Raw genomic sequence first — 23,989 nt, 5'->3', positions numbered from 1 at the left:
TGCATTCCTAACACCTCCATATACAACTGCTATGGCAACCCAGAAGGCACTAAATCAGACACCCACCTCTGACAATAACACACACACACACAATTAATTCCTGGTGCCTGGGTTTCAGAAGCGTACGGTTACATGAGGGGGTTACCTTTGAGTGTTCAGGTTTTAAGAGGGACAACCTGTGGAGAAGAAAGGGAGCTGAGGGAGCTGGAGCACATTCTGCCTCCCTTGCTCTTTGTAGTGTTTCCGACAAGCCGTAAACATACTGCACGCACACACACACACACACACGCTTCTGTGTTCTTTCATCTTTCATTTCAAGCACCTGTTGAACATGTTCAGATTTTCTGTATTTTCAGCTCAAGAGAATCAAGTTTCGAATGAGAATTCTGAAGTCTCCAGTGACTGAGTATTCTCCACATGCAGGCCAAACGCAAACAAAGACCTTTTGGTGTTGTGACAGGATATCTTTTATGGGGCCTCCTGTGGTAATGGGAAGTGACACACACAGAAACACGCAGAAATCTGAGCAGCAACATACCTGGTTTGTCAATTAGCTCGAACAAACAGAGGGCAAAAAACTCTGAACTTCTCCATTTGGGTAAGAGAGCATGAAATGTGAAGAGCGCTCACATTGACTCAGTGTGTATACACCCAGCTTATGAGGGTAATGTAAATAAGTTTGAGTAACCTGAACTAGGCCTTATTTTTTTTTAAACTAGTGTTCAGTGGTGCTTGAAAGTTTGTGACCCCTTTTAGAATTTTCTACGTTTGTACAACACAGCACTCGTGGATGCTGTGAAGCACGGAGGTGGAGGTATCCAGTGTTAATTTTGCACAGTGCCAAAAACGAAGACGAAATGTATTGACACTTTCGCCAACGAATAAAAACGAGACGAAATTATTGATGGAGACGAGATCCAATCAGATCAAATTTTGTTTGTGGAAGGGAGGGACGAATCAGGAGTCGGCGGCAGAGAGCCAATCAGAAGTGATCTCTCTGCGTAAGGACATTACCCCGCGATGCTGGAAGAAGGTGTACTCATGCATGGTAACACAACACAGGAGAAGAACAGACACACTGACACGTTTGATGTCAAGGCAAACCGTGTGGAGCGACTATCAGCGGTAAAAACACAATAAACGTGAAGCGACATTTGCAGACGAGTCATCTTAACTTCAAAGATACACATGACAAAATCTATAAATGAAGACACCGCTGATGGTTTTACAGCATGTGCACTGTTTCTAAGTTCTAAGTATTTTGCTGTAGTTATGGAGTATTCATGAAGAAGGTCATGACTGAACAGTGTATTCAGGGAGAGCAGCTCACTGTTCATTGGTTCTTTTGTGAAAAGATAATAGCAATTAAATAAAGAGGTGTTTGTTTCAAATAACACAAGTTAAAGCTGTGCCTGTTTTTATTGTACTTCAAACCTTAATTATTTCATGAAAAAATATATATCATAGAATTTTAAAATTCTGACTAAAATGTGACTAAAATCAAATGACATTTTAGTCACAAGACTAAAATAAAAACTAAATCAGAAATTGCTGCCAAAATTAACACTGGAGGTATCATGGTTTTGCTGCATCTGAGCTAGGACAGCTTGCCATCATTGATGGAACAAAAGCTGATTACATTAAGTTCCCATCAAACCAGATGTTCTATGATATTTTTTTTGCACTTTTATGTCACCTATATGACAGTATTTGGCCTTATAATAACAAACAGCTGCTCGTGTCCTCATGATGATGCTTTGGTGATGACCTATGGTCATATATATAAAGTCCAGTCAGCTCTGCTTCCTCTGTCCATGTTTATGTTCTTCCATCCACCACTCAGGAGGTGGACATCCTGCTTAATCTTCCTGCTCAGTATTTGGAGTTGACAAAAGGATTACGTGTCACATGAGAAAGTATTTTTAAATCTAAATGGATTTGTAAGAGAAAAATCATCAGCATCAGTTTCACTCTAACTCTTAGCGTCTCGCTCGGCTGAGCTTTTATCCAAAACCTTAATGTTACTCTGCTTATCATGACTGACAGTAGACTGAGGGTGAGATTGTGCTGTTCCTGTCTGACCTCAGTAATGCCTTCAATCACCAGATGAAGTCTATTTTTTGCTACTTTGCATTAAAACCCACTTATCTCCTCGCTGGATTTAATTTAAGATGATTGCCCCCTTTAATAATGCACAAGCAAAGGAGAGCAGGTAGCGGAGTGGGCGCCCGTATGTAACGCACAAACCCATCTTCCCATGTAAAATTGGATCAATGTATATTAAATATTTATTCTTTATTATCCAGTTCAGATGTGCGATGCTGTAGAGGTGCAGGAGAGATGCAGGCTGTGCATCATACAGAGGCCTCACGGCGCTGCTCATATTTTATCATCCTGACATCCAGGACCTGAGCAGTTTGCGATTGGCTCTTCTCCAGCAGCATCCTCATGTTGCAGTGTGCAGAGGAGCAGCTTCTCCTGTCCCAGACTCCCATCTCACTATCTCACACACACAAAAACTCACCGCAGCCTGCAGCACGCCAACAAATTCATCATGATGTAGTGCGGCCACATTAACATTAGCTGGCTTTGATTCACTTTATAATTCATGGAGAAAGATGAGCTGAACTCAGATTGTGTTTTATGGGACACACACACAGCCAAACATAATCAAAATGAGAGCCATCTTTAATCATTTATACATAATTTAGACCATTTCTTATTGATTTTTTTTAGCATGTCGGGGCACAATCTAACACTGCAGGGTGCAGAATAACACGACTGCAACATTCCCAGTGCTGACACAGTAACACTAGAACAGGAAATATCACTTCCTCCACGATCTGCACAAAAGATGAAACAATAATTCACTGCTGAATGTGCCTAGAAGCTTCTGAAATGCCACCAACACCAACCATGAGTGGAATTATTATTGCACAGTCTGTGCTGCCAAAAATAGATGAAATGCAACACACTCATAATCCTCCTGAGAGGATTGCAACTCTTTCCAGATTCAACAGGTGGTCCTGTAAAAAGATATCACATCGTCTGCTCTGCCACTTATGCTGATTGTCCCAGCTCGGCTATAAATCCTCACATGAAGTTCAGGAAACTGGTGGAGTCTGTGTCCAATCAATTCATATGCATGGAGGTGTCCTTCACAGGAAGTGGACCGACCCAATGGAGCCTGAAGCCTCCATCTTTTTTTTTTTTAAGGTATTTTATTACCAGCAGGACGTGATGATGAGCAGATTCTGGTGGCTATGTTTAAACGAGTTGACAGATTAAACCTTGTTTCAGTGTTATTTCTCACTAAGACTCACTCAGTTTAAAGGTTAATCTCAATGGATGAGTGGCTTCATCCAACACTGCGGCTGTGTTGGTCCCTCTGTGAGGTCTGCCTTCTCCTTTTGCTGCCTGTAATGGAAACCAGCAGGGGGTACAGCAGGAGCAGCAGCAGGCAGTGTTTTTCTATCACTCTGTCACCCCATCCATGATGAACAGAAGCAGTCCTGGGGGGAGGAGGGGGGGGGGGGGGGGGGTTAGCAGGAGGGAAGGGGCAACAAAACCCAGGAGAGCTTGTGTCCACTCACTTCAAAAGGGGCCTCTGATCAAGACTGATTGCCTGTAGATAAAAACCTGCAGTCAGTGGATCGTTTTTTACCAAGAAGCACTGTTTCTGTTTATCCTTTGTAGGTGGGAAAATGTGCATTTAATTAACAAGGTCATAGCATGTGTGTGTATCATTATAAAAAATTATCCAGAAACCAGCCTGCATGATGGTCTGAAACAGGGCCGGTCCAAGGCATATGCAAAATATGCAGTCTCTTAGGGCCCCCAAGAGCACCAAAAGTCCATGATCAAATATATATTTTATATTTAAAAAAAATAACATTGAGTAATACAAACGAGATGATATTACACATTCAGTAGCATGTATTACACACAGTGCAGCCTATAGGATGATGAAGCATCTGATGCTGAGGTGGTGGTATGAAATTTTGCTTAGGTCCCCATAAAGGCTTGGACCGGCCCTGGTCTGAAAGCCAAAATGATGACACAGCACTTAAAAAAAAAAATAATTTGTTTAGAATTTTTGATCAAAATCTTTTAAATGTATCTTTAAAAAATCTTCTGATGGCGATCAGGACAAAAGCCTTCAGGGAATATCTGTCAGTGTGGCCACTGTGGCCAGCCTGCATGGCTGATGAGGAGCTCCTCCCACCTCCTTGTGCTCTCCCCACGCCGCCACCGCCGCTGCCGCCGCTGCTGCTGCTGCAAAGGACTCCTGCTCTGCAAACACACCTCTGCACAGTGCAACAGCAGCAGCAGCATGAGCGGGAGCATGTCCGGCTGGAGCCCGACGCAGCCTGCAGCAACACGCCGCCTCCCAGCTCTCTAACCTGCCGCATGTGGAATACGTGGATTTACTAAGCGTCTGCGTGAGCAGTTACTGCCCAGTTGTGTCGCTTCTTCGTCCTCTTTTTTTTTTTAAGAGCTTTTGTGTTGCCAGGGAGGAGAAAGTCCGAGCAGGTAAGCAGCAGCAGCAGCAGGCAGCGGGTAACCTTGGCTACTTTAGCGTGGTTACATTGTGGCTGCCGTTTCCCACTCTAATCACAGATACACCTGTTTTATTGGCTCCGTGGGTTATAGATCGCGTCCGATTGTTCAATTACATTTTTACATGATATATATTTTTCATAGCATTCCATTGAAATTACAATAACAAAGGGGGGTTCCTGTTTCAATAACGCAACGTAAACCTTAATGTGGAACCATGCGTAATGCGTAAATCTTCATCTATAAACCAAAACACATGTCTGTCTCCCTCATCTTCAAACACATGTGTGAAAGCAACACATTAATAATTAGATATAAGCTGTAAGTTTTGAGTAAAGTTGGCAAGTTTTGGAAATCCCGACTGACTATGGGAAAAACAGATGTGTGTGTGTGTTTGTGTGTGTGTGTGTGTTCAGAATGAATGAGCAGCGTGAGCAAGCGTGACAAATGTTGCTCGCAAAAGAATTTGTATTCAAGTGAGTTGACTGCGCACTGATGATGTGACCCGATTATCAGACTGGAACGCGGACCAGAGGTTGTCCAATTATTTTGATTAGGAATGTTTTTTCCTGTATCTTCCCTGGGAATGCCATCCAATTAAGCCCCTTTTCCTTTCTTTTCTTTTCTTTTCTTTTTTTTTGTGTGTATGGCTCAAGAATTAATTCAGCAGCACAGAGAGGTAGAGAGGTACAGTACCCCTGGAATAATAACCATCAGGTGACAGGCTGTCCCATTGCTGCTGTGCGCATGTGTGCGTGTGTGTGTGTGTGTGTGTGTGTGTGTGTGTGTGTGTGTGTGTGTGTGTGTGTGTGTGTGTGTGTGTGTGTGTGTGTGTGTGTGTGTGTGCGTGCGCTGGTGTGTGGGGGGGTCACATGTGTCTGCAGAAGGATTCAGTTTTACCAGTTGCTGAGAGCTCTAACGTTTTCCTTTAATTGCACCTCTTGGTCGCCATAGGCTGTTTAAACTGCTGCCAAGCAAGTCTTTACATTGAAGCAGCCAGTTTTTCAAGGGGAACAAGCCTGGTCAATAATGTTTGAAGTCCCTCCTATTAAGGTATTGGATTTTTATTTCTCAGCAGATGTGGCTGTTTTTGAGACCTCTAGCGGCCATGGCTGCGTGTGCGTGTGTGTGTACAGAGGTCAAAGGGACATAAAGAAATGAGGCTTCGCTGTTTTTGCTGACACACCTGTAAATTCCACATCAGTCCAACACGTGGCCTCTGTTGTGCTCCAGCCTCTGATTCTAACATGCTCCTGTGACATTCTTCATAGTCTCTGTTATTATATTGAAGATGGGGTTTTAGTTTTGCCACCCAGCTGAACTTGTGTGTGTGTGTTCTTTTTTTTTTTTACAAGAGGAAGTGAGAAATATTGGACCTTGAGCTTGAGAAGGTGTGAGGAATGTAGACGAGAGGGTCTATCTGTGCTCAAACAGGCAGGGCTGAACATGTTAACACGATAAAGTTTTTTTTTTTCTTCAGAAAAATGTTTCACGTCTCCTACTCTGTTGTAGTCTCACAACATGACTGGCAGTCTGCCTCTTTCTTTGTGGCCCAGTAGCCTAATGATCTCTGATCAGTCATCTCTTTCTTCACGTGACTCATGCACAATGCCATGAGATGTTGGGCAAGACTCAGTTTCCTCTGTTGTCGCAGGAACGGTTAAACAAACACAGAGCTAGTGGGTGCTTTCCTGCTCAAAGTGAGTCAGACAGAACAAAGAAAAATGTAAACATGCATTATCTTTACCAACAGGAAAAACTCTTCGTGCCTATAGGATTAGTAGACTGCATGGCTGTTACACTGGAGCTATCGACTACCAGCAGCCTTTTTGTAGTTTTTAGTCAATAAACACATCAAGAATGAGCAGAAAATTAAAACACATTTTTCTGATAGTGATAGTGCGCTAATATTGTTGTGTGTCATGGCAGCACCTTGTTGAGAGGCAATGAAAGCTGTGTAAAGACCATAAAAACGGACCCCCCTCTATGCAAGGAAACAACTGATCTCTCTGAAATGGTGTTGATCTTCTCACTGTCAGTCCAGTTAAACAGGACACAGTGAGGGAGAGGAAGGAGGTGTGTGGCTCAGTTTTGTTTGCCAGTGAAGGAGGACACACACACACACAGACACACACACGAAAACATGTGGAGTGTGTGTGTTTGTGTGCAGAAAAAGGGGGGGGGGAGGCAGCCGTGGGTGTGAGATTCACCCTGGTGAGACTTGCGCCTTTTAGACATTCCTGACATTCCGACCTCCGGGATGCTTGTGGCTCCCCCGTCTTCTTCAAGCACGTCGGGGGCTGTGGAGGACTCTGGAGGGCTTTTATGTCTGAAGGCTTACACCACCGGCAAGCCCTTTGGTTGAAGAGAAACCACATACCCGCTAATTTAGGAGGCCATGGGAACATGCAGCATGGCACTCATCGGGTCTTCTTAAGTTACATGACAGTCTTAACAGAGGTCGTCTGTGAGCTTAGGGACACTTGTCAGCTGCTTATCTTTTAATTTTAAAGAACTTTTTTTAATTTACAGGTATGAAAAACATAAACAGTGACAGCACCATAAACACAAATGTGCTCTGCTGGAGAAAAAAACATGTGATGACACATTCTGTTTTTCTGTATCTGTATGTTCTGTATAAGTCAACATGCCAATACAGGTATCTCTGTGATAAGCCAACATCTATGCATAATATCAGCCCATATATCTGTCAGGCTCCAGTTATGATGCCTGCCTGTGGCTATAAAGTGATGGCATTGACAATGTTCCTTATTCTTCTCTCCTTGTTTTCCACCCTTGTGATCTTCATCTTATGACGTTACAAACCTCCTGCGGGCCAGCCATGACTGTTCATCCTGTATCTGCCAGATACCTCCACAGCCTCTTCTGACCAAACAGGATTTAGCAAACCAAAGATGTCAGCGTGCAGCGACTTTGCAGAACACGTGTGGAAACCCGGCTCTTGTAAGAACTGCTTCCACCCGCTCAGCGCGCACAAGACTGTCGGCGTCCTGGCCGGCAGTGCCTGTTTGAAGAGCAGCCTTGGAGGCGATGAAGAAGTGACGGCACCTTCGCCTTACAGCAAGCCGACCATCGCCGTCAAACCCACGATGATGAGCCTCGACACCAATGATTCAACTGATGTCAACATGAACATAGAGCAGGTATGTTTCTTTCTGTGTGTCTTTTTGTCTGTACTCCCCTTTGAATTTCTGTTTGTAACATGAGCTCCTGCTTATTTTTAGCGAGAGAACACAAAGAGCCCCGTTGACCGACTGGGCCTGAAGAAGATCTTAGACCTTTCACCGCTTTACATTGACAACAATGGCTGCAACAAATCCCACAGAGGTGCAGTTCTACAGAGTCCTGATGCCAAGGTGGACTACAACAACTGCTTCTCTTCTTTGTCCCCTAGTATCCTTCCTAAAGACTGCATGAATATCTTTGTCACCCATGAGGAAGGACGTTCTCAGAATTTAAAGAAAAATGCCAATGAAGACTCCAGCAAGCAGCAGAACAGCAGGTCCAAGAGCACTTATAACGGAAATGGTGTGACCACCAGGGGAAATTATCAGGAGTCCCATCAAGCATCTGTGGAGATACCTTTGTCAATGGATAATGTCCCTTCCAGTCCTAGAAACGGTGTAAGCAGTGGGAGCACTACCAAAAAGACATTTAGCACTTCGACCACCACCTACACCCGGAGCCACAGCAGCCCAACATCGCTCCACGCCTCAGTTCCTGTCCTGTCTAAACAGAACAGCCTGTCAGACTCGTCTTGTTCTTTTCGTAGCAGCACAGATTCACTTCCTGGGCCAGAAGGGTCAGGAGGGAAACATGATGGACCAGGGAGCCCACAAAGCCCACCAGCCATAAGCAGCCCACATTCAATTCCTAGCTCTCCCAGTGGCCTTCCGGTCTCAGAACCCATTTACGCAGAGAGCACCAAGAAAAAGCGCAGGGCGCAAGGAGTGCAACCAGAGTCCCCAAAGCAGTCCCAGGGTTCTGAGCATGAACTCTCTGGAGAGAATCCCCGGGCTACCATCACTGTCATGGCTGCCCACACCGAGGAGAACAACAGGACTTTCTTCTTGAGCAGCCCAGATTCAGCCGTCAGCACCCAGTGCCACTTCAGCCCCACAGCACGTAAAGACCCCAGCAGCCCAGCCTTTCCCTGGCCCAGTCCCATCCACAGCACACCCCCTGTGTCCACAGATGCCTGTCTCACCTCTACACTCCACCCCAAGCCCCAGTCTAGCCCACCCATTCCTCCAAAGAGGAACATCCGCTCCCCTAAACTGGGCACCTCAAGCCTCTCACCTTCCATGTCTTCTCCAGTCCCTCTTCCTGAACTTCCCAGACTGGGCTTGTCCAGCCTCTCACCGTCCATTTCCTCCCCTGTCCCTCTCCCTGAACTCCCCATGCTTTTCCTCATTTCTCCCAGAGATGGCCACTTCAAGATCCAGACAGAGAACCACAGTGCAGCCTCTGAACGCTGGCCCAAGCCCCACCACCACAGTTCTACCTGGAACTGCCGCATAGAGGAAGAGGTGGAGGAAGAGGAGAGGGAGCGGAAAGAGACGGAGAAGAAGCAGGTAGCTGCCAGCCCGGGCTTAGTCAATGGTGCTGCTGTCTGGAAGGAGGCCAGAGATTGGAAGGCCCACCACATCCCCCCTCGGATGACAGAGCCAGGCACGGCCCCCCCGGCTGCCCCCAACAATGGTGCCTGTCAGGGGGAAACCGAGGGCACCGGCGCAGAGGAGGGCAAGCATAACGGGAGCATGCCGGCCAAGCAACCGTTCCATGGCAGCTCATCAGAGCTGCTGGCAGGAGGGAAGGGTTCTGCCAACAATGACCCCAATCCACCTCCACCCCCACCTAAGAAACTGCACAGGTAAGAAGAACTTTTCCTTCTGTTTGGCATCCAAATAACCCTCAAACATGACAGATACTGACTCACAGTAGGACTGAATCTGAACAAGCTTTTTATTATTGGTTGAATCTAAGACACCAAGGTGCTCACAATATAGGGCACAGCACAGCAACCAGCCACCCTAAGGAAAGAGCAGGCTTAAATATTGTTTTCAGTAGGAGAAAGTCTAAAAGGTCTTTAATTACACGTTAGCGATGTATACACTTACAGTAAGATGAATGCTATGCACTCATCAAACTTTTAACTGCCTATTATGGCACATATTTTTCTTCTTCTGTGCATTAATGCTAATGGGACTGTAGTGCAGCCATGCTTTCATTATAATTACATAATTTAGCACCCAGCTCATGCACTGCAGTGCATCTGTATGAAGCTAACAGTGCCTTCTCCTTTCATAGCATCATTATTGAGCCTCAAATCAAGCTCCATTCTGTGATCATTCAAAGTGCTCTTCAATGCATGCCTTGTTCTATTCATGCTAGCAGTGTGACTTTTTCAATTCTAATTAACACACAAAATGAGTCTGTTAAAATAGTCCACTGTTGTGAATTTGTTTTGGCTGCAGCACAATAGGCACAGCTGTGATAAAGGATGTAATAATAATCATAATTGAACTTTAAAAACTTGATGTCCATATGTTTTCTAGTGTTGAAAATGACAGTTTTTGCATGTGACTGCTTCTTTATTAGCTCTAACATATGCACGGATAGTATGAACCACGCGGCTGAAAATAACGTCTTGTTGTCCGAGTCAGCTACTCAAAGCAGAAAAAGAGAAGAGGCCTAATTATGTGTTGCAGTCATGAGAACATCAAATGATCCCCTCAGAATAAACTTTTGCTTTGTCTGGCGAGGTGTGCAATTTCCTCAACGTGAGCAGATGTTCTGTCATCCTGAGCTGGACTCGGTGCACATTTTACTGTCTAAAAAGATTGCTGATCACATTTCAAGGGCCCTTATGTTTGTGGTAATTCTAGTAAGGATCCGTCTCTCCTGTTATGACATTGCCAACATTCTGCGCTGATAAAAATACCTTGCTGGGACACGCCTTCAGCCTGCCGGTGACAGTTTGATCAACAAGTGTCCCTGTGCTCCCTGAGCATCTGCAGGGAAAAGTGAATCCAAACCTTCATCTGTGCCCTTCCTCTTCCACTTTTATTCCTCATTAATAGGGTCAACCACTGCGTCATGTGTTGAATCAGCCGCAGAGGCGTGTGTTTGTGCATGACGTGTGTGTGTGTACTCATTTAACAAGGAAGGCGTGTCAGCTGATCAGTGAAGGTTTCCAAAGGAGGAGGAGCTTTGGTGAACAGATTGTTGCCCCTGGCAACTCCCAAGCTGTCCCAGCCCTGGTGATCAGTTGCCACCAATAGAAGTAGAATTTATAGATCAGCCATGTGGATTCAAGTCCACTGACTTGGTTTTGAATTGCCTTTTGTTTCTGTAAACTACTGTTCCAGGTTGCCCCTCCCTCTCTGTACGGCAGGGAGAACAGATAGCATCTTGTTGCTGTCTGACAGACTTTAAGCTGCTCTAAAGTGAACTAGTAGATGAACGAGTGAATGCTAAATATGAGCGATGGGTGCTTTAATTTCACGCATCTAATGGGTGCTGCTGAGATACTTTAAATACACATATGACTCGTGCGGGACCAGGGTTGTGTTACTACACATGGCGTGGCTGTAGAGAGCCACACCAGTCTGATCCAGGTCCCCGTGAAGGACCTCAGCTTCTGCAGCATGAGGTAGGCACCTGACATTAATAATGAGTCTGGGCTTCTTTAGTACACTTTCAGGAGAAATTCAGGGGTCGCTTTGGATGTGGTGTAATTTGCGTCCTCTCTTTCACACCCTATGCTCTTCTCCTAATCTCCACCTAATCTTTCCAGATTATCTGGTTCCTTATTCTAGTGCGATTAATACGGTGGTAACATGAAGGGGATGAGAGGTGAATTTGGACGGTTAGAGGGCAGCAAAATTAAAATTTGCAGAGTGTGCATGCGCTGGTAAGATAACAGCAAGGCTGGAGCAGTTTGTGAAAAGATAACACAGATTGTCAAACATTCTTTGGATTATATGACTATACAGCCATGAGAAGGGAACAATGGGTGTCTTTCTTTCTTCTCTGCACTTTATTTATAACATACAGACACTGTAGAAAAGCAATAAATGCTCCTTATTGTGAGCTTTTATATATTATTTCTAGTAGGATGGCACCAGTCACTCACATCCTTGCAACATCGTAATCTGATGTTATACTTATATAGGCATGACTAAGAGATTATTGTCTTGTGTTTTGCAAAAGATGCAACATCCTTCCATGGTTTATATAAGGAAGTGTGAGAAGCAGACCCAAAACAACAACAACAACACTGCTGCAGTTCATCTTACGCTGTCACGCCGCTTTCTGTAGCTGGTTAGCTGTAACCCCAGTCCAGCCCCTTTTTAAAGCTCCACAGCTTTATTAATACCACACACACACACACACAGGTCATCAGACAGTGTGTGTGTGACTTTACTGCAGCATGATTGTTTATGTTCTAAATCTGTCGTTGCCGGGTCGACAGCAGACAGACAAACCTTGTCTGACAGGTTTACTGGAGCCATCATAGTGTCTCGTGTTGGTTTTAATTTTAAAGATGATTAAATCTGCTCGGAGGAAATTGGCAATCAAGATGTTTATTAATTGATGTTTAGGCTAAATCTAGCACAGGAAGAACGCTGCATTCTTGTGTTGTGACGGCAAGGATTTTATACAACACTTGTTGAAGTCATCGGTTTTAAAGCTGTTGCAGACCCTGAATGCTTGTCAAGGTCTTGTGCATGCCCTCCCTCAGAAGGCTCACTCATCCATACACGTCCTCCCACAGGACATAGGCAGTGACAACCAAGGAAAATCTCATGTTTTGGATACAAATCTGAGACACACATGCACGTAGTCTCATAATAATCCCTGCAGCCATTACCATTTCTGCCATGCCTCTGCGCCTCCGCTGCCTTTCATCACAGCTCCTTTGTCTGTAAAACGATAGCGGATCCTTTAGCTAACTGCCCAGAGAGAATACCTAACCCTTTGTCTCCCCCCGCTGTGCTCCTCTCCTTTTCACCTCCTTGTCTGTTTGTTCTGCTGATTTATGGCTGGAATTGAAGTCAAGGGGGCCAGCAGATAAATGGATAGAGGAGTCATTTTGATGGAAGGGAGGAAAAGCGAGATGAAGGGAAGGGGTTGGGGACCTGGCTTCTCTGAGCCATTAGCGGGTATAATGAGACGAGTGAATGGCTGTCACTCAGCCTAATTGGTCACCTTGATTAGAAACTCTGCTCATGCACAGAATGCATTGACAAGAGGAATGCAAAGATTCTCTCCACAGAATGGAAAGTGGTATCAGCCTTGTTCGTACCCGGTGCACTCAAGGGGTTTTTCCTTGTAGAAAGTTTAATAGGAGGCAGCCATGTTTGTGCCTGTATTCATGCTAACAGGATCTAATACAGAGCATGATGTTAAAGGTAGGGTAGGAGATTTTGAAAACTCAGTGAGAGTCAGCCAGATTTCCAAAGTAAACACACGCCCCTTTCTCTCGGAGCTCACCCCAAAGCCACGCCTCCCAATCACATGGACGCGCATTACCTGAAGACGAGCTGCGACTTCGGCCATCATGCACATACCTCTCTGGTGCGCGCAGAGCCGGAAGAGAGTAACAACCAGCCAATACTCCGCGCAGGGTCCACCCGGAGGATTGGCTGATGTTTTTAGCGTTTTATAGCTTCCACAGATGATTCATATTCTTCGTTTTAATGTGAAATGTTGGTTGCTATCGGATTGTAAAGAGAAGTTACACTAATTTAACAAAAAGTGCATCAGAATGAAATCTCCTACCCTACATTTAACCCCAAGCAGAAATGGGGAAATTAGCAGCCTGCTCGAGGGGATTAATGCGTCATTTGTGGTCACTGTGGACAGTGTTAAGCAGAAGTGTCATTAAAATGTTCAGACTCTTTGTCTAGAAGACAAAAACTGGCTGCAGATGTTTTTGTTTCTGACTTGTTTCCGGCAGTTATAAATCAGCAATGAATCACGAAGTGTGCCTATCTTGACAAGGAAGTAAAACTACTCCTGACAGTACTTCATTTACACTTTTTTCTTTGGATTTATTGGCAACATAGTTTAGAAATAACACATCATGAGGAAGTCGAGAGGTTCCACATTTACAGATTTTTCTGCAGGCTAGGAACACTGCGATGTAGACGGCAAATATTTACTATAACCATGACCTAGTTGCATGTTTGTAATTCCATATTATTTTGCATTTTTGTTGTCCTCTGTGACAGAGTGTGCAGTAAGATGAGTGGCAGCAACGTGGAGCTGGACCGCTGCAGCCAGCGTGGATCAGTAGAGAGCCCTACGTCATCTTTGCGGGGCCTGAGCACTGCCAGCCTACAAACTGCCTCCACTGACAACCTGACCGCTGATGCTGGTGAGTGACTCTGCACCTACACATACAGGTGCATGGACATCGTGTGTCGTGTGCTGTTTTGTCACCTTTAGCTGCAATTTGTTCAGACTGAAACCTACAGCGAGAAGAAGGAAGGGAGCAGTGCACTGTCCTACAGCAGCAGGCTGTCGGCTTATCTGCTCTGTTCCCCTTTCGTCGAGTGCACACAGTGTTTATTATGACTGAGTCTTAAAATATTTTATATCCAGAAAGAGTGGCATCTGTCCTTGGTTGTCATCCTTCACATAGCAGCTTTAAACCTCTGTGGCGCTCAGACGCTTGTAATTGCTGCAACTTCCTGGGCAATGTTGTTTGAAGAGATAATTATGGACCCTGATAACGAGGAAAAAAGGGCTTGGCTACATCCTACAGTACTTTTTTTCTGTAAAGTCTTCCCTCTTCTCTGAAAGCAGTTATTGAAGACTGCACCACACAATTATCTTGGTATCTGTCTCCTGTAGCGTGAAGTCGAGTTCCAGCGTTAAGTCTTTAATTGACAAATGGATAATAATTGGATGGAAGATGTTTTGAGTGTCACCTTGAGCCCAGGATTGTGGAAGTTTCCAGGTCTTTTGAGGAAACGAGGTATGTGTTTGTGTTACGGCGGAGCAGCAGGCAGTGACAGACGGGGTGTAGTGAATAAATCAGGCTCACTGCTGTCACTCAGGAGTAGTGAAGTCTGCGAGTGCTGTGAGGTTATGGGAAATTAACTCACAAGGACACTGAGAAACAATAGACTCCTCTGCCTGCCTGTTCTTGTCATTTTCATTTACTTGATGTATTTTTCTCTTTTTTTTTCAGGTTCACGGGATGCTACACGGATGTCGTGTTCTTCGCCGTTTCCCAGAAGTCCAGTGGCCTCAGCTCCTGGTTCTCCTCACCTGCCCTCCTTCAACAGCGGTCCCCAGCCACCTCCGCTCCCAGAGAAGAAACTGGTCAACCGCACCGTCTCAGCTCCAGACAGTTCCAACGGAAAACCCTTCATCCGAGCCTACCCGCGCCTCCCATTCACTGGCTCTGAGAGCAATGTGTGTCGACCTGCTGATGTCAGTTCCCGGTCCAGTTTACCTTCAAGCCCTGTGGACCCACGGCCCATGTTCTCCTCCAATGAGTCCCTAGAACGTTGCCACGCCCCACTCGGCCGACCCTTGAGGTCCCGGACGCTAGATGAGCCGCACAAGACTCAAGGTCGCCTTGGTGTGCACTGCCGAAGCAGCATCACCTGCTCCTCCTCGCCTCAGCTAAGCGTGCCCTTTTTAGGCTCAGAACCGGGTTCAACACCCAACCTGGGCTCGAGCCTGCAGCTCCAGACGCTTCTGAGTAACATCGACAGCAGAGAGGGAGTGTACTCAAAGCTGGGCGGGCTGTACGCAGAATCTCTGCGGCGCTTGGCTCTAAAATGTGAGGACCACTTTAATCGTACACAGAAGAACCCAATCCGGTTTGAGGAGAGCAACTGGTCTCTGTTCCGCCTCACATCCAACAAGCCGAGCTGCGTCACAGGAGATGCTGTGTACTACTCTGCCGCCTGCGCCTCAGACCCCAGCAACTCCTACGCTGTAAAGGTAATCCATGAATAAACAAGGAAGCTTTAATTGGTTAGCTCTAACGCAGGCACCAGCCACCGTGCTCCTCTTCTTACCTCTTAATGTGAAGTACAGCTCTATAAAGATCATATACACACAAGAGAGCAGCCTGCAGCTTGTTGTTGCTGTGGTTTAAAGGAATAATTTCCCCAGTGGGTTTTGTAAATTGATCTTTTAAGCAGGGATTTGACCGTTGGAGGACAGAATGGGGAGATTAAAATCGGGCGGTGGTCTTGTTTGTTCTTAGGCTGCAGATGGGATGGTCCCTCTACAGAGCAAAAAAAAATAAAATAAAAAGGGTATGCCCTGTAAACAACCAGGAAGAAGGGTGTGGATTCAGCCCCACTGATCTTTGCTCCAAAGTCATTAGTGCCGTACAAAGCAGCAGCTGTTTGTATTGTGTGTGTTATGCCACACTCTTGCTTAATGTCTAACAGCCCAATTAATCTCCAGATTCCAGGCAGGTTTTATAGTCAGACAAACCCCTGTTGTCAAGGCTACGACGCACACATACACACACAGCGTAGTCTGACATCGTCTGGCACCAATGATCATGTTGTAATCAGATATCAGCATTGATATTTGTGAGTGTGTTTGTGTTGATTTTCACACATGCTAGCAGTGTGTTAGCTCACCTTGAAAGTGGAATGAAGTCCAGTTTATCACAAAAAAGATGATATTTATAAATCTGATCCCAGCACACAAGAAGAAGATTTCTCTGCCATGTGCTTCAGACGTCTGATTTCTAAAAAACGGTGAATTTCTTTGTGTAATGTGTTTTAAATCTCCTGGAACATGTCTTGAATGAGAACAGGAGCTGGCATTGACTTTAACTAACAAGAATTCCTTTCTCTGTTTCTTGGCTTCACTCCCTTCCCATCTATCTGTCCTCCCCTCTCCTCTTCATCCTTTTCTCCTTCCCCTTGCAGATCTGTAAGAGTCCGTCCATGGAGGCCAAACAGGGCCACCTGTATGGTTTGTCGGTGCAGCAGAGCATGCCTCCTCACTTCAACCTCCAGCAGGATTGCGGCCACTTTATGGCCTGTGTCCCTCAGAGCATGCTGCCCTCGGATGAAGTCTCTCTGCCCAACACACCTGCTTCATCGCTGCCTCAGCCGCCCACGTCTGTGCAGCCACAGCAAGTAGACCGGGAGCGAGTGGTGGTCATCACCTCAGAGATCCCTCAGCAGACGGCCGCTGACTTCGTTAGGGAGTGGAAGACTTTCCATAAAACTCAGCCTGAGGTCTACGAGCGCCGCGTGTGCTTCCTCCTTCTGCAGTTGTGCAATGGCCTGGAGCACTTGAAGGAGCACGGGGTCACACACCGTGACCTGTGCCTTGAAAACCTGCTGTTGGTGCCTCATCAGCGCAGGTCGTCCCAGTTCACCCAGCAGACCTCCACTGACAGCAGCACCAGTAATGGTTCGGGTGGTATGGACATTCAGCGCCACCTTCCCCGCCTCCTTATCAGCAACTTTGCCAAGGCCAAGCGCCGCTCCTCCGAGGACGCTGCTTCCACCTGTGTGGACCCTCGCATCAAACGTGACCACGCCAGGTTGGCGCCAGAGATCCTCTCAGCAGCCCAGTACCGTAAATTTGATGAGTTCCAGACGGGCATCTTGATCTACGAGCTTCTTCACCAACCCAACCCGTTTGAAGTGAGCCCAGCCCTGAAGGAACAGGACTACCACTGCGAGGACTTGCCTTCTGTCCCCTCCGTCTCCCTTTACTCAGCAGGTCTCCAGAAGCTGGCTCAGCTCCTTCTGCAGCCTGACCCTATTAAACGCATCCATATCCAGGAGGCCAAACGCATACTGCAGAGCCTACTCTGGGGCCCCAGGAAGGACCTGATGGAACAGCAGTGGGAGAGACACGGACAGGGGGGCGGCTTTGTGGAAGGATCCCGACACGAGGGCCTCCTCAACTGGCTGGACGTGAAGAGAGCCCTGCTGATGATGAAGTTCGCAGAGCGTTCCCTGGAGCCCGAGAGGAACGCGGAGCTGGAGGACTGGCTGTGCTGTCAGTACTTTTCTTCAGCTCATCCTCTGTCTCTCTGCCATACAGCTGAACTGCTCTACTCACTGAAATGAGGACTCCGAAACATGACGAGTGATGTGCGAGTGGAGCCACAGTCAGATGTGAATTTGTGAATGCGAGTATTTCATAACGACCAGTGGGTGCAGATCGTGTGCTCCTCTGTAGGAACTGTGAACCTTCTCACCTGTACTTGTGAAAAGGCGTGTGAGCCATGCATCCAACTAGCCGTCCACCCTGTACTGCACCTGCTACAGACTGAAACGTCCCAGGATGTCAGACACCCACTCCCACACGGCATAGAATCCTTTTGATGGACAGTATTCATAATGCTATAACACACTTACCAAAGTCTCATGTTTGACACTGATCTGTGTGTATTTATCAAACATCCATAACTCAATAATCTGCATCCACTAGTAATGCTGTGTTGTATCTAAATGTGCAGCTAATGTGAGGTCACCTGCAGACTGCCACACCTTTTCTCATATGTTCAGTCATTGGCACATAGTGCTGTACTGTAAGCAACAGGATTTACATCAGCCTGCGGAATAATGCCTCCTCCTCCTCCTCCTCCTCCTCTTCTGTGGATACAGTTTACTAGTTTAAATGATCATGGCAGCCTTCCCTAATAATCAATTGATAATGCTACTGACAGCGCAGTTTTTCCTTACGCTTATTTAAATGTTTGGACACATGTTTGTCACAGTGCCTTTTGTTTCTTTCTTTTTTTGTATATGTTACAGTGACTCGAGAAGCCAAATGTAAATATGACTGCTCATTTGTGAAACTGGCCTTTCACAGAATGTTCTAGTAACACCTTTGTACAGTGATTTGTAGATGAGCCCAAGCAGGTCTTAAAAAGCCATGAATATGAGCAGCAGCAGTTAAAAGAGTATTTATGATGTAATTTGTAATCCTGTAGCAGTCACTGGATTTTTTTTTTTGGCACAGCAGCAGCTGTGGGCCTGTTTCTTTTTGTTTCTCCTGTCGGCTGCAGAAGAAGCTTCAAGTTAGTACCTTGGATCTGTCAACAGAGACTTTGAAGTGAGAAGTGAAGAGCCTGCATGCAGGTTTTTGTCCTTGACCCTGAACTCACAACTAATGCATTGTTGATTTGTATCATTTTGTGTGCACCTCACATATTTGCAACCATCAATAAACTGTGCATATATTTTCTCACGGTAGTATGTGGTGTTTTATTTGTGTTTGGGTACACACATGGGTATCACGACTGGGCTAATATGCTGCTGCCTGCGCAGTAGAGGAAACATCTGTGGTCTAACTTTCTTCTTTTTCTTCTCCCAGCAGTCATGTCATGTTAAAGGAGGCGCTACAAGATGCTCACGTTGACTTTACAGTCATGTTGGCCTGCATGGTGATGCAGAGGGATGTTGTTTGACACACTAAATAAAGGGAAAAGGGGAAGCTGAGCCTGATGACTTCTTCATCTCTGAGTCTTTTGTATAGTGTAAAAGTCGCTGATGGGCATGAAAACATGTCAATTATGGGAGTATTTTTCATTCTAAGCACTTGAAATTGTTTCTAACACTGTTTCCTAGAATTCCTTTTGGTCTAAAGCGCGTTATGAAAGGGTGTCAGGTGTAATTGCAAAATGAGAAACCTTTAGTCTGTAACAATCAGGGAAATGCCAGGAGCACTGTGGCCGTTTCTCTCACTACACTGTGGAAGCATAAAGTTTTTGGCCAAGTAACTTTGTGCACAGACTGAAAAAAACATAACGAGTCACAGAGGAAGCAGAGAACTGTGTTTTGCTTGTTGTGGAGGTGCAGCAGTCAACACAACAGGTTGGCCATGTAGCAGAATCACAATTGGAGTTTGGAGCCTCAGGCCAAAACAGACCCCCAGACCTCTCTCCCTCCCTCCCTCCCTCCATCCCTCCCCACTACACATCCACCACACCCTCCCCCCAAACCGAAGCTGCCCCCCGACTCCCCCGCCACCCCACCCTACCCACCACGCAGCTTTCTGCTTCACATCACTCCTTCAAAACCACCGGCTGCTCCCTTGTCATAGGTGGAACTATGTTGCTATGGTGTTTTGACCAATGGAATGGCATTTCCAGGAAGGCAGTCTCCTGTCTCTCCTTTTCTCTCTCACTCTCACACACACAACAAGCGAAGCAGCCTGTTGAACGAGAATCCAAATAACCCCCCTGGTAACAACAGCAAGGCCTCCTCTTTGTTTGTCCAGTGAGCGCCGGTCAGGAGGTGGCACAGTTTATTCCGCACAATATGCATTCCCTGACAGAAAACTGTCATGGTTATTTAATTCACTCTGAAATCCCCCAGTTACCCCTCTTGTTTGTTGGCTTTTCTGCTTTCCAGGTGCCCAAACATAGATGACATTTCAAATACATCATTTGCACCATGCATCCAAATTTGTGCAAACATCATCATTTATTTATTTTGTCAGAAACTGGCCTCTTTAACCCATATATGCCAGTTAAACCCAGTCAGTGTGAATATTTTATGCCCGTGGGTGTCTGGCTCACCTGGCCTATCTAGGAAAGTCCCCAGGCAAGATTTCCATTCACACTGTTAGAGCAGAGCCAGCGGCTCATTTAGAAGCAGCCAAAATTTCTCCTGCTGGTGCTGCCCATTAAAATATGCTGTTATAACTCTGGGGAGGACTTCCCTAATGACAGTCTGTGGGGATGTGGACCAGCTACCTTTTCCCAAAGCATACTGTATCTCTGAGGCCATAGACCAAACCTATCAACCCTTTTCCGAATGTCACAGTAGGAAAACAACAAGGAAATAATTAAACTTGAGTCTCATGATGTCTGTTTGAGGATCTTAATGTGCATTTTCCACATTCTAGCTACTTGTGAAACAGCTCATTAAGATGAACAGTTAATGATTTGCTCTCTAAACATAAAGATGACTCTGTTTCCACTGCAACTCTCTATTTAACATGCAGCTTGAACTTCACACTCTTGCTGGTTAAACCTTCACTCTCCTCAAAGCCCACATCAAGTCCCTGAATGCGTTCTGTCCCACTTGCTATCCTGCTTTTGTAATTCTGTAACAATACGGTCCATGAATCTTTAATGCAAACAGAAGGCAGCCTTACCACCAGCAGAAGTAATGCTAAAATCTATAAGCATGCAGTGTGAAGTGGGCCACGGCAGAGAAATGATAAGCGCTGCAAATCAAAGCTTCGCCAAGGTCGGCCTTTGTGCTCTCTCATAAAAATATTTCACGTGTTTTTATAAGAGGAGCCCAAAACACAACATCAGCTCTTCTCTTGTTTATCAGTAGTGACTTTTAAATTTGGAAGGTGTGTTTCTTGATTTCTTTTAAAAACATAACTGTTAAAGGCAACTTCCACTACAGCTCCCATTTCTGATTGTACTCTGACACCTAGTGGCCAAATGTTGCTACTGCAGCCATTTGTTTCTTGTTTAGGTTCTTGTGCTGGAATTAAGTGACATAAATATGAAATTAAGTGCAGAGAAATAGTCTGGTTCTGCTTTACAATCCTGTGCTGTCGTAGCTACAAACTGACACACTGATGTCACGAACTGCCAAACTTTATTTTTTAGATCAAAACAAAGAAGAGCATTTAAACATTTCAACACTGTAACGACATCCATCCACTGTCTGAAGAGTGTCAAAGAAAAAAGATGAAGTCAAGCACTTTTGGTTTAACATCATGCTCAGAGCTAAAGTTATTTGATCATGAAAAACAATTCAGCTTTTAAATGACTTTATCATAACTATCAAAAAGTTGAATTACATCATGCCGAAGTCTAAGCAAACATAGATGGAAAATAAAGTTTTGTGACGCTGAAAAAAAAAAATAAAGAATTCCATCATTTGTCTATATACGTGGTCAAGAGAGTGTTTCAGATGACTTGTTAGTATGCAGCCTGCAATGCAGTGGAGCACCAGGTCCTCAGGCAGGACGCAGGTGAGATCAGCCCAGGGAGAGGAGAGGAGGGGATGGGATGGGAGCGGGGAACAGGGGAAGTTTTATTTAAGGGGTTTGTGGAGGTAGATTGGGGGAAAGGGTTCAGGTTTCACCGATAGGTTATGGATGGGGGAGAGGGGAGGGCTGATTTCGAGGCTTTGTGTTCATTTCTTCTTGGGCTCCAGGGGTTGGCCAATCTCCCTCCCTCGCAGTTTCAGCCCTGTTTGTGGCAGACATCGAACATGGGGCTCACTCAACAGAGAAACATTTTATTTTGGAGAAAGTCGTAAATGTTTGTTTTCTTACCAATTGCTCTCTCTATTTTTCCCATGACCTGGTTGTTGGGAATTGCTTTCCCACACTCGTAGTCAGCAATAACTTGAGGCTTCTCGTTAATTTTCTGAGGAAATATTTTGACAACAAAGTGTTTAACCACAAGCTTTAAAACCAGAAAATCTAGCCAAGCACGTAAATACGTTTACTTACCAAATTTTGCAAACACGACAAAAATATGCTAAGAGATCATTCCCACTGTCTGTGCTGCATGTTGTGCATGTAAACATGGCAGGTGTAATATACTCACAGTGGCCAGGTCTTTCTGGGTCAGGCCTTTCTGCTGTCTGCCTTGCTGGATGACCTTGCCCACCTCCAGAGGAACCCTCTCATGGTGTAGCTCCTCCGTCTCTCTGTCGAGCTTGGCTGTGTTTTTTGTCACAACATGTTGTTTGTTCTGCCCTGCAGACCCTGTGTAACAAGCAGCACATTTAGATTATTTGCTGGGATAACTTTAAGAGAAGCAGTTGTAAAATTATAACACAGGAAATACAGGATTTACATTTCTTGGTTGTCTCAACATCCTCTCCACGTCTCTGAGCAGCGGTAATAGCCTGGAGAAAAGATGGACGCATATAATTTTTTAAAATATATTCTTTCTTTTTTTTTTTATTTGCAGCACATTGCACTATGACCAGGCTAATGTTACACCCTACTCGGCTTTAGACTCATGATTTCAAATCATGTGGTTAATAAGTAACACATTTACTTCAGTATACAGACCAAGTTAAATAAAAGATAACAGGATGACAAACACTGCCTGGGCATAACCCCATTTGTTTACAACCACGGCATATTGTTATCCATCTTAAAATGGAATGATTTTTTCCATAAACAGTCTATTTTAAACTAACATTAAAGCACACATCCTACTCAATAGATGCTGTTTATACTCAGACTACACCACTGGTATCTGCTGCTGCTTGACCTGAAAGGTTTATCTCAGCTTCACCTCATAAAATCTGTATTTATACAAGGTTTATGACAACACAGTCTATGATAACAACACAAAAACAGCTCGATGTTTGTTATCCTCATGCAGCCACCTCTTGATTATTGTGAGGTGAAACATGGAAGTCCTTTTTAGTGTGTACACGTACAGGGCTAGCATTAGTCCTGGGTTCGGTAGCTTAACTAGCCTGTTTTAGGTTAGCTAGCTAGTGCTAGCTAGTTTAGTAACTATTCGAAGGTACAAATAACGGTACCAGGTATCAGGAACGAAGCTGACAATGTTCTGGTTTCGCTTTTACTCTACAGAAATGACGTTTTGAAAATGTCCTCATTTTTTAAATCAGCTTCAATATCTGACTTTACTTGTTTTAGCTTAAACTTCACCTGGAGCTGTTTGTAGACAGATTTCCTGTTTACAAAGAACATTTCTGGTAACGGTTAGCATGAAACAAACGGTCAAATTTGTTGTTGATAATAAACTGTGGAGCGGGGGCGATGTTTGAGTGACACTTTAATCCACAACACGTGTAAGGAATGGCCGTAGTGTAACAGTAGACACCAGGATTACAATTGGCTGCTCGCTAGAAGGTGAGTTTTAGCAGAATATCCACATGTGTGTGCTAACATAACAAATCTAACACACAGACGGAGTCAGGCTTTCGTACTAACCTGCTTGGATTTGGCCTGGGCAGCAGTCGGCCCCTTCTTCCTTAACACAGTAACGGTGTCCCAGTCGCTTTCTGCCATTCTTTCTGGGGTTCGTTAAATACCCGTAATGTTTATAAAGATACAAAAATAAGTTTAAGTCGCCGCGTTAAGCGTGATTCCTTTTTTTACACAAGGTAGAGCTACAAGCTTCCAGAATTATCACCCACGCGTTCTGCCAAAGCTTTATTTAAACACTGTGGTTAACAGTGGAATCAGCAGCAGCGCCCCCTGCCGGTGGACCACACTGACCTACATTCACGTCATGCGACAGCTCAGGATGTCACGTTTAAAACACACATTACATCAGATATATAAACACTTTATCTGTTTGTTAAAAGTACAGGGAAAGTACACAAGCCTCGTTTATACAAATTGATCCGACTTTTTAGACATTAGTTTCAATAAATTATGTAAAACGTATATTTTACTATAATAAAACATGAAATGTTTAACTACT

General features: G+C 45.1%; 2 protein-coding genes across 2 annotated transcripts; one reads left to right on the top strand and one right to left on the bottom strand.

The window, feature by feature from the left end:
- The first annotated feature begins 4,298 nt into the window (after positions 1-4,298).
- prag1 (PEAK1 related, kinase-activating pseudokinase 1) lies at positions 4,299-18,783 on the top strand. Its single transcript, XM_028417856.1, has 6 exons — positions 4,299-4,533; positions 7,401-7,724; positions 7,806-9,454; positions 13,821-13,966; positions 14,786-15,549; positions 16,500-18,783. The coding sequence occupies exons 2-6, from the start codon at positions 7,476-7,478 to the stop codon at positions 17,658-17,660; spliced, it is 3,969 nt and encodes a 1,322-aa protein (XP_028273657.1). The 5' UTR covers positions 4,299-4,533; positions 7,401-7,475; the 3' UTR covers positions 17,661-18,783.
- A 2,880-nt stretch (positions 18,784-21,663) lies between these two features.
- On the bottom strand, positions 21,664-23,743 carry edf1 (endothelial differentiation-related factor 1). Its single transcript, XM_028417144.1, has 5 exons — positions 23,494-23,743; positions 22,376-22,427; positions 22,124-22,284; positions 21,847-21,940; positions 21,664-21,760 (listed from the first exon to the last, which is right to left on the bottom strand). Exons 1-5 carry the CDS (start codon positions 23,569-23,571, stop codon positions 21,705-21,707), a joined length of 441 nt encoding a protein of 146 aa, XP_028272945.1. The 5' UTR covers positions 23,572-23,743; the 3' UTR covers positions 21,664-21,704.
- Between the last annotated feature and the right edge of the window lie 246 nt (positions 23,744-23,989).

The sequence above is a fragment of the Parambassis ranga genome, chromosome 12, assembly GCF_900634625.1.
Source record: "Parambassis ranga chromosome 12, fParRan2.1, whole genome shotgun sequence".
Taxonomy (NCBI): Eukaryota; Metazoa; Chordata; class Actinopteri; family Ambassidae; genus Parambassis; species Parambassis ranga.
This window is presented reverse-complemented; position numbering and strand designations above follow the sequence as displayed.